Source organism: Diabrotica virgifera, chromosome 9 (assembly GCF_917563875.1).
Source record: "Diabrotica virgifera virgifera chromosome 9, PGI_DIABVI_V3a".
Classification (NCBI taxonomy): Eukaryota; Metazoa; Arthropoda; class Insecta; order Coleoptera; family Chrysomelidae; genus Diabrotica; species Diabrotica virgifera.
Genome location: NC_065451.1, coordinates 91,436,826 through 91,448,471, shown reverse-complemented (window position 1 = coordinate 91,448,471; position 11,646 = coordinate 91,436,826). Strand labels below are relative to the sequence as shown.

General features: G+C 34.6%; 2 protein-coding genes across 2 annotated transcripts; both read right to left on the bottom strand.

Annotated features, from left to right (window-relative positions):
• Positions 1-8,760: 8,760 nt before the first annotated feature.
• On the bottom strand, positions 8,761-9,636 carry LOC126891109 (pre-mRNA-splicing factor 38B-like). Its single transcript, XM_050660289.1, has one exon. The coding sequence runs from the start codon at positions 9,634-9,636 to the stop codon at positions 8,761-8,763; it is 876 nt and encodes a 291-aa protein (XP_050516246.1).
• Positions 9,637-10,500: 864 nt separating this feature from the next.
• Positions 10,501-11,403, bottom strand: LOC126891108 (uncharacterized). Its single transcript, XM_050660288.1, has one exon. It carries the CDS (start codon positions 11,401-11,403, stop codon positions 10,501-10,503), a length of 903 nt encoding a protein of 300 aa, XP_050516245.1.
• Positions 11,404-11,646: the final 243 nt, after the last annotated feature.

Below are 11,646 nucleotides of genomic sequence, written 5' to 3'. Positions count from 1 at the left end.
GTATCATATCTACCACTCTTTTGTGCACAACGGTAGGTACAGAAGCTTTTTTCCAAACAACTTGTATTTTTGTGGCGACAATATTTGCAACATCTCTGGACGCTGGTTCCTTACTTCCATTACCTTTCAACTGTAAGCGTACACTTTGAAAACACTGTGCCACATCTTCGTACGTTGGCAATACACTTGTTTCTTCCGGGAAGATGTCACTTGCACCTCCAAAAATATACATAGAAAAGTCAGCACGCGTTTGCTTCGCCATGGTTTATTTATACCGATAAAACAAATAAAATCAAAAAAATATATCAAAATTTCATAACACAAACTTTACGAACGCTCGCTTCGTGTGGTGACACTGATGATCGGCTATTAACTGATACAAGATACAGTTTGCCTCGCTTGAGTAGAATTGGCGCGCTCCAACTAGTTTTAACTTGTTTTCCAGTTTGAGGAAGCGACGCGCACCAGTGATACAGAATATTTAATTTTAATAAAGGGACCGGTCGAACTTACCATATATTATATGGACTATTTTTTTTGCAGAATAATAAAGTAGTTTACTAACAATTTTTCACTAGCCCCAAAAATTAAAAAAAAAAAATCTTTAAGGGCCAGGGGGCCCGGTTAATTATTTTTTAAACCGGCCCAAATTTAGTATAGGAATATATAAATACTAGTTTCAACTTTTGGTAACTAGCCTTGTAGGTAAATTAAAAAAAATCGACCAAAAAAAAATTTTTTTAGGGGCCAGAATTGTCCAAATTTGGTATAGGATTATATAAATACTAGTCACAACTTTTGGCAACTACGTAGAAAAATAAAAAAAAATTTCGGCCCGGCCTAATGAGCACGCTAATAACCGACAAAATAACGCAAAAGATGGACAACATATTAAGTTGTGAGATCAAAAGAAATGAAACCCTAGAAGTGGGAAATTTATATATAAAAACCTATAGATTTATATTCTATTTATTATTTCCCACCTTTAGACGTATCGAACGAGTTGGGCAACTGCCACTGTGACAGTTTTAGTTGGCATACTTCTCTGATACGTCTAAAGATGGGAAACAGTAAATATAATGTAAATTTATATCTTTTGCGTTATTTTGCCGGTTATTAGCGCGCTCATCACTGTATATGACACTATGAGATGCAAAGTGGCCTAAGCCCAAAATACAACAAATGAGAAAAACAGTTTTCAAACTTGAATTACATTGTTGATGTTAGAGGTTATATTGTAATTTTTTGCAAAACAATATGGAATTTTCGGATATATTTTTTCAGGAGTTAATTATGATATGGAAAATCTTATATTTTTTTTACAAAAAGAGATAACTTTAATGTAATAATAATAACAAACTTTAATACACGTGATTATTTATCTACAACTTTACTTACATTTCCAGTTGTTATTAATATGGTTTCATTTCCCCTTGTTTTTTTGGTTAAATTATTTTCGCTTTCCCTCGCAGTGAACTGATCTTGAAAGAACAAAAGCTCCTCAAAACACCATAGCGATATTGATACAGACTCACTGCCTGAACCGCTGGGTATTTTGCGCGCCTTCGTTAATTCTTTATTAAATTGAGTTCTCAATGAGTTCAGTTTTTTGTGACCTCCTCAACTGCAACATAGTTAATTATTAAGAATTACATTAACACTAATAAATTATCAGTTTACCTGTAGTGTTTGGCCGAATATCAGCCATTAAGGTATCAATTTCTAATAAGGCTTGCCGACGTGAAGACTTTTTATAATAATTTTCATGTTTTACATTATATAGGCAGGCCCTCTCCCTGTAAAAATCTATCAGGGCTATCACCTGTTCTTGATTCCAGGACATAATTTTAAAATATGAAATTCAAAAGTAGTTTTACAAACAAAATTTAACACGTGCACGGTACCGATACCGAAGAAAGGCACAAAAAGAAAGATGAATTCCCAATTCCACAATTCCATCACTTTCTGTCAACTACTGAATGCCATTTGTCATTACATGTTTTTCGACCAATTAAAATTGTAGTTTGAGAAAACTGACCTTGAATTAAAGGATTTGAACAAACTCAGGATGTGACGTCACTGTCACTTTTCAGTTTGCTCAAACCAGTTTGATCAAATTATTTGACAGTGTGACATCAACTTTATAGTATGAGATTAGGATGCTTATAGTATGAGATTATCGTAATTTTGGTGTTACCTTATACGTGTACTGCCAGGAAATCAATGTCAGGAAATTGGATATGAGGGGGAAGGATGTGAGGAGAGGTAGGTCTACTATTGTGAATAAGTAAGTCATGATTGACCTGGCTTCTCGGAATATGGTAGGATGTATATCCTGTGAAATTAGGAGTGGTTTGGAACAGGGTGTCAGTTAGGGAGAGGATTTGAATGTTTTATTCAAAAAGAAGGTGGTAATAATGGCTCTTTTTCTACTGATACCCCGATAGTTGACCGTACGTACTAGACAAACCAAAAGGCATTACGGTAAATTTAAATAATCCTCGACCCACTACGACGAAAGCAGTTTTTTCACGGGATGATATTTCCAAGGGAATTTGCCAGAACGCTTTCTTAAGGTCAATAGAAGAGATAAATTTTGCTCCTCTTATGGGAAAAAATCCTATCGATATTTGGAAGTGGGTAGGTGTCATGTTTAGCGACATCGTTTAAGGTACGACCATCGAAAGAAAAACGATATTCGTCATTTTTTTCCTGACCAACAAAACGGGAGAACACCAAGAACTACAACTGGGTTCTATCACACCTAGCTGGAGCATTGAATCCAGTTCTTTATTTAAAATTTTCGACATATATGGAGACATAGGGAAGGGACGTTGCTTGAATGGTTTTGAGTCGCCGGTGTCTATCGTCATTTGGATTTTGTCTATGCGACCTATACCGTCAGCGCTACTAACTTTGTTAAAGTTATTAATAATTTTGTCCGCTAAGGTACGGTCGGTTGGACTGAGAGATTCTAACGAACAAAGTTGCGGGATAATCGGTCCTGGATTAGTCATAGAGAAAGGATGGTTTGGTTTGTGAGACTTAGTATTCCATTTGTTGGTATTGAAAGCAATAGAGACAAAATTGTTCAGCGAAGTTACTTCCAAGAATAAAATAACACTGTAAAGAGGGAACTATGAGGCATTGGATTACTCTGAACACGTTATCGGCAAGAATAGGTAAATCGATGTAGGCCAGGGTAATAAGACAAAAATATACCCTGTTCGTGACACTTCAGCAGCCAGGGTACTGAAGCGTTTTTTCGACAGGTAATACCTATAGGAACAAATTATAACTATTTCAAATCAACGGAAAACAGTGAGACTTATGATTTTTTTAGTACAAATATCTTCGAGATTATGGAAAAAACTTTAAAATGACGTATTACAACGTTTGATATACTCATTTATTGTTAATATAATTGCGAAAAACGGTCGGAATTGCAAAAAAAAATTTTTCTTAATAACTGTTGTAAAAATTAGTGTACAGCTTTGAAATTTTTTTCAAATGAGGGTTCTTTGGTGCTTAATATGTGATAAAAATTTCAAAGCGATTCATTCAGTTGTTTAAATTTTATTCAAATTGTTTATCCCCGAGAGCATTTTTTTTGCAATAACATAAGTCAGAAAAAAATGACAGAACCATTCCACAGGTGTCAAATGAAAGAGCATGAGCTACGTTTTCAACATGTGTATAATTTTCGTGGCTCAGTGGAGGATGCACTTCAGATTAGGGAAACACCAATAGCGATAAAAGAATTTATTTATAAAACCAACACTAGGGTAGTTACCCCGGGAGAACGTTGAATACTAACTGTGACTTGTACGCGATTTAGTTGAAGACTCTAATGATACTACATAGTGATTGAAGTTAAAGGCACGTCTGGCCTGGTTGAAGTGATTCTTGAGAATGATTCTAAAATGTGTATTCTTCCTCAGTGGTGGCACTTAGTATTGGTGTCAAGCCACGCGCTGAGTATATTTACAAATATTGAGAACAAAGAAATATATTTGATCATCAATGTAAATAATGCAGTTGCCCGAATTATTGTTTACAATTTACAATTCGTGAACTAAATTAGAAACCCGTACATGTAATTATACCATAACAAATTGGCTCATGTGATATACGGGGTGATAAAAATATACTGTTCAATATCGGATATGAATAATGAATGTTTTGATATTGGACATAATGCCCGCCGAAATAAGTACTGCCCGACGAAATAAGTAATAACGAATGTAGTCAGTGCTCAAAGTTTACAATGATAAAGTATTTATAACATAATAGATTAATATAATGTGTGATGTAAAGACACTAGTCTTTGAACAAATAATACCTTTCCAACTGCAACACCTTAGGTAATAATATCAAGTTAAATCTGAATCAGAATTTAAATTAAAACAGTCAAATGAAAGTTTAGGTTAGGTAAGGGTAAATGAAAAGGTATTGAGTGGGATATATGTTTCAATGTGTAAAGTGTGTAAATTGTATTATTTTATTATTGTTATCGAATTGTATTATTAGTATTTTATTATTAATGTTATAGATCGTGCGACTAGCTCTCGGGCTATTTTTATATACTTATAATATGCTTCGCCGTTGTGTTTAATTATTGTATTTTATTTCATCCAAACAAATAGGATATAGTTTACTGTTCTTGCTGAATCTCAATATTTATGTATTTGTAAAGTAATGTCTACTAAACGCTGATGCAGTTAATTTATTAATTCAAACCAGCCTTGAACTACATCAAAGTTATTTTACTGATTTTGTATTATTAGACGATTTATTATTAGAGTATTTAATTATTGCAGTCACCTTTATATTGTCCTTTTGGATGACCGTAAGTGAAGTATTAAGTTATCAACCCTGTAGTTGTATACAAGAGTTGTATAAGTTTTGTAGAGAAGTGTAAAATAATAATCTACTTTCTATAGTTAGTAGATTATTCCTTGGGGTGGGGCAATAAAAATCCCCACAATTTGCAGCTTTATAGCTGATTTCCAAAAGAATTATCCTTATTCTATAATTCCAAGTTCCGTTTGCTTATTTCCATCATGTAAACAATCTATTTTCGTGTTAAACATGCAGGTCCTCAAACCGAGTGGGATTCGAATTACCACCCTAAGCACACCTCTTAGCATCATCACACACGACTTAGTTTTCAACCCTTAAGTCAATCCCTATCTAGTTTGCATACATTCCCGAAAATTTTGCATCAGGCACCGAATTCTTTTGTTCCTCACGGTGCACAGTGGTGAATTTCGCCGAAAACATGGCCAAAATCTTTTTCTCCATAACTACCAAACGGATTTTTAAAATTTATATACTGTTTGAAAGCTAATTTAATGCAGATTAAGTAAAGGTACGATGCATTGTGTTTTTGAAATATCTGCAGTATACAGAGCGTCCCAAACTTTTGTTCTTGTCTAATTACTGAATCTGTTTTTGTGTTTGCAAAGTATTATATTATATTATATATTATGTACCTATATATATATATATATATATATATATATATATATATATATATATATATATATATATAGTCACTAATATCCAGTATTTCTTCTCCAGTATATATATATATATATATATATATATATATATATATATATATATATATATATATATATATATATAGTACCTACCTAGTATAGATATATACCTTCATAAAAGAATATTCTTTTAGTTTTGAAAATGTATATATACAGAATGTCCCGTTTTTATATTTCATTTGAAATTTACTTTGAACATAATATTATTATTACAGTTTTGTAGGGATTTTTAAATAATTAAAAATTACCTATTTTTAATGTATCAAATAAATTTTAATTTTTTGAAATTACAGTGTTAATATCATGCTCAAACAAATGTTTATTTACTGTGTGTCAGAAGTGGATGTTTCATCTGCAAGTTCCCGGTTAACATCAGGCTCTTCCAAGAAATGTATTACTTCAGCAGGATATTTACTAAATTCCTTGGGGATTAGTTTTCTTAAGTTAGAAATATAGGGATCTGAGGATATCAAAAGGCGATGGAAAACATCCTCCATATTTTTCTGTCTAGAAAATTTTCTAGAGAAGCTCTCTCGATACCTTTTAATATCCTTGTTGCGTGCTTCTTGGGCTTCCTCTCCAAGTTGGCCAATCGGTAAAATGGCATATGAAATAATTTCAGCACTATGAATCAATATTTTGTGAACTGTGGTTGGCATATTATACCAGGGATACAGTTCCGTAAATCTTGTAGCAGTGTCCAGACAGTAAATTTTAAATGGTTCTACTTTTATCTTGTGCCCAGAAGAAATTGTTGCTAAAATCACTTTAAAACGGGAAATAAGATCCTTGTTGACCCCAGTGCTTTTTGAAGAAGTTTCGGGATCACCAAAATATCGTCGAGCAGTATTGCCATCATTTGAGCTGCCATATCCTGGTTTTGGTTTATCAACCAATAAACCCATTTCTTGTCTAAATGCTTCTTGAATCTTTTTCTTATTTTCAGCAACCTTTTGTTTATCTTCTTTGCCACGAGCTTGCCATTTACGAATGACAAGTTTGTAAGCCAAATGGAGAATACACTCGAAGAAGCGAATCCAAGCATGTAACGAGGATAATCCAAATTGTAGATGTTCTTTATTTATTACTTGAGTTTTCATAACTAACTCAATGTTATTAAAATTTTTTGATGAAAGACCACACAAATAGCACTTTTGTGTTGATGAATTTTCAGATACTGCATTGCACACCTTCCCATCTATCATTGTAAATACTAGTTCATGGTTAACAATTATCTTACAGTTGTTGATCGTAACTGATGTGGGTTGTAGCCGCGATATTTGGTTTTCAATATATTTCACTTCTTGAATTGTAGAGTATGTCGTTTCATGAAGAAATTGCACGCGGATTGGCCTACAGTATCTTGGAGATGATGGACGAGGGTTGTGCCATAAAACAACATTTCCTTTTATTTTAGGATTACCTGATATTAATTGTATAGGAACAATAGAAGTGAGAAAAATATTACTATCAGATACATTGGGATCTGAAAATTTTTGCTTGTATTCACTCATACCAGAACTTCCATCACAACCCCATTTTGTGATAAGGTAAAGGGTTTTCAATACCTTAGGCTTCAAATATTCAGTAACTTCCTCAATACTAAGAAATAGTCGAGACACTGTATGATCTAATAAGTTTTGCAAAGAAACTTCAGCAACGGATTCAGCGATATGTAGATTATCAGGATAGCACTTAGTTTTGGCTGATATAATTGCCTCATAATTGGGGTACATATTACTGTTGTGCTCTCTGGCGGTATTTCTAATGAGGTTATACTGAGATTTTGTTAATTTCCCCTCAACCACCATCGATAACGCCTCATCTGAAGTCAATATTTTAATGTTTTGTTTAGCATTACTGTAAGCTTCTTTATATTTCTTTGCCCGAGTTGGACTAGTAAAAGCAATATCTTTCATTACAATTGCTGTATCTACCTCACCTTTAGCTCTAAACTGCATTTGGGCTGCATATGTTAGTTCTTGGGAACTCAATTTGGAACGAACATTTTCTGTTTTCCTTCTTTTTGATCGTTCACTTGATGAAGAAAAATCTAGCTGTGGTCTCCCATGAGAAGTTTTACTGATATTCGCAGATAATTCCAGAGTAGTTTCTAGCCAAGTTTGATTTTTTTTACAGAATCTCTGATAAGATCTCGATGATAAATCCCACTTAGTTTTATACTGCTTAATAAAATTTTCCAATTTTTTCATCGAATCTTCAGATAGTTCGTCACTTTTCATGGATATATTCACTTTTTGGCACAGGTAATCATATTTGCCTTTAAAACTTTTAAATGGACAATTTCTTAGAAATTCAACCATTTCATTTCTGGTAAAAACAATATGCGTCATTTTAAACCTGCAATAAATAATTATAATTAATCGGATCCATTTACAAAAAATTAGATGTATTAAAAGTTGACCTAGCAATTTTTGGGTTCTTAATACAAAGTTTCGTTTATGCATGTAATTTTTTAAAAAAGTCTCACACGACCAAAATTATTAAAAAATAATATACATAAGAATGCAAACAGATAGGCCTATACATAACGGAAAATGACTGAAAGATTAAGAAAAAGAAGAAGAAAGCAAAAAAAACTAAAAAAAAACGGCGGCTCTTGTTTAAAAAGAACTGTACATTTACTGGATAAGATGCTTCATATTTTGTTCTTACTTTATTAACTAACCATAACATTAAAGTCTCTTAATGTAGAAAGTCTGAAGCATGTTATATTTTTTTTGAATGAAAAATTCCGCTAAGGTTGCAACTTGCTGCAGATGATTTTGTTGGGGATTATTTATATACATATTGAACTATTTATTACGCAAAAAATCTTTTCTGACCAAGGCTGACTTTTTTACTTTTCCCTTTTTAAAACTTGGAAAACAGAAAAATATTGAAAATTCTTGCCACTATTTTGTAAATACGTTGTAAATAAAGTTTACTTTAGGAAAAAAAATCTAAAAAGTATATTAAAATACTCCACTTACCCCCAGAAATAGTATCCACTATAAAATAACAAAATAATACACGTCTATAGTTTTAAATAAAATCCGAACAATACCTCAATTGTATAACACACTTAAATTTTATTCGGTCCGTTGTCGTTCAATCCCAACTTTGCACTAATGTAAATATGTGAACTGCTTTTATTGTTCTACCGTAACGGCCGTTTATGATACTCAGAAACCTACTAAACAAGGTTCATATAAAATTTCCGGGAATATATAAACTTAAATTTTTGCATTTTGGCCAGGTTTTCGGCGAAATTCACCACTGTGCGGTGGTTGTAAGTCACCTGAGTCCATTGTTTCTTTCTTCTGCTTCGCTCACGGTGGTTGTAAGTCACCTGAGTCCATTGTTTGTTTCTTCTTCCTTGTTGGGCTTGCTGTGCTCCCCTGTTTCTCTGTTTCCTATTCTTATTATGATAAGTCCTTTCATATGTTTCATGTTTCTTCGTATTTGTATAGATTACATACTGATACCTTCTCGTATAATTTTCTCTTTCGTATTTATTTGTATTCTTGTAATTTTTCTTCTTGTTTTCGCTTGTAATAATGTAAGTTTGATCTCGATACGTCCTTGTATCACATCTATTTCCTTCTGTATTTCTGTGATTTTTATCACGGTACATCTTCGTCTCATGACGTCTATTTTCTTTTGTTTTTCTGTACGTTTTGTCATGGTACATCTTCGACTCCTGTGGTCCGTATTGTTTTTTGTTTCTGTAATCACGATAAGTCCTCGTGTCACGTCTTTCTTTTGCGTTAGCACTATTGTATTTGCTTCTGCATTTCCCTCTTCTTTTAGAGTTATTTTTGCAATTTTCCTGTATTACACTTTCACGTTCGTTCCGTCGATCGAGGTGTTGTATTGAACTGTATTGTTTTTTGTGTGTAGTCTTGTATTCGTGTCCGTTTGGTACACTTTTTCTTCTCCCTTTGTACCTACTGTTTCTTCGGTTTTTGGAGTTTTCTATGTTTTCTGTTTGGACAAGTATTTCTTGATCCTTAACGTATGTAGTTGCCCCTGACAAGGAGCTGAAATTTCCTGCCTTTACAATTGTCATAGTGTTATGATTTGTTTCCTGAGGACTGGATTCTTTTCTTTGTGTCGTTCCTGACACTATCCATCCTAGTCTCGTGTTTTGGCTGAGTAGGCCGTTACTTATTCGCTCCATACCCTCCATCAATATGTGGCTATATTCTTTGACCCCTAGTAGTAAATCTATTTTCCCTACCTTGTAGTATCTTAGGTCTGCCAGTAGTGCATTCTTCTCGTTATAATCCTATAGGATTATGTCCTGTTCCGGTAAATCCCTTGTTATTTTTGGCAATACCAGTGCCTCTATTTCCATCTCGAAGTCACTTTGGTAATGAGTTCCGATCAAAAGTTTCATACTCCAGTTGGCTGTCTTTTCCCCTGATGAGCCTATTCCCGATATGGTCGCCTGTATTGGCTGCCTTTTTGTTCCTAGCGCCGTCGCTGCTTGTTCTGTTATAAATGCGCATTGTGACCCTTGGTCGATTAGTGCTCTCATTATGTGCGAATCTCCTTTCGCATCTCTTATGCGTACCACTGCTGTGGCTAGTAATGCTTCACCTTCCTTATGGCTTGCACAGTTAACTGAGTTCTGACCTCTTTGTTATGTGTTGTTGTTCCTTTGCCCATTGTTCTCTTGCGTATTTTCTCGCCTTCCGTTATTTTGTTCTCTGGCGTTGTTGGAATAATTATTTCCTCCCCTGTACCTGTCCGATTGGTACCCGATTCTCCTATTGTTTGATTCTCTTCCATTTCTTTCTTGTGTTTGTTCTCCTTTCGTTTCATTTGAGCTCCTTCTGTTGCCCTTGTTTCCTCTTTCATAATGTAACATTGTGTGGTGCTCTCCGCCACATTGTCTGCACCTCTGCTGCGAAAGGCATTGTTTTTCTTTCTAATGTGCTAGGCAATTCGCACACCATCCTCTTTCTCTTATTATTCTGTTCCGGTCTCTTGTATTGAGTTCTTGAAATTCTCTGCAGTGTGCTAGTCCGTGCTCTCCGTTGCACGTCACGCAGTTTGTTCGTGTTTTTCTACCCGATCCTCCTTGTTTCTCTTGTCTCCTTTCTGATTCCAGCAGCTCCAGTGTTTGGAATCTTCGCTGTAAGAATGTTTGTGTTGATTTGTACGTCGGTATCTCTCTACTGTCTCCGATGTGGTTTTCGTATAGTCTCCTTGTTTCATTATCCCATTTTGTTATGCTTATTCGGGCTATCAATGGGCTCCATGCTTCCGTGTCTGTTCCTAATCTTCCTATGGCTTCCAGACACTCACGGAAGGTGTCATGTAGTGATTTCAGTGCTCTTGGGAAAGCTTCCTTTACTTCCTGCGCTAGTAGCATCCTGTCTATCAGTTTAAATTCACCCCAGGATGAAAATATCATCCTCGGGTTTTCATATCTTTCTTTTAACATGTTCCAGGCCACTTCGTAGTTGGCCTCGAATATGTGTAAGTGTTGTATCATTCTGTTGGCTTCCCCTCTTACTGGAGTTTTTAGGTACTGCATTTTTTCTGCTTTTAATAACTGGTCGATTTCATGTATTACTTTAGTGAACAGATCGTGGAAAGTTCTCCACGTCTCGTATCTTCCTTCATACACAGGGATTTTCACCTGCGGTAATGTCACACCATCTTTCCTTTGTGTGCTGTCTGGCCGTTGCATTCCTGGTCGTAATTTCTTTAAAGTTTCCCTGACTGTACTCCTTAGTTGATTTATTCTCTCTACTTCTCCATTATCTAAAAAGTCTAGCTCCTCATTTACTGTTGCTTCGATCATGAGTGCATTTACTTTTTCCATGTGTTCTTTTAACTCTAACTGCAGTTCTTCATCCTCCTGCAGATCTTATTCGTTTTCTTGTCGTAGTAATTCCTCGATTCTTTGTTTCCTTATCTGTATCTCCCTTACTTTTGGTGCTTTTCCTCTTTTCAGGTTTCTTGCATATTCTTCCAATAGGGTTTACCCTCAATATAAGTCCTAAGGACCTGATCGTAGTATTTTGTTTCAAAGTATTTGCCTTTCGACGACCCTCCATCTTGCAAT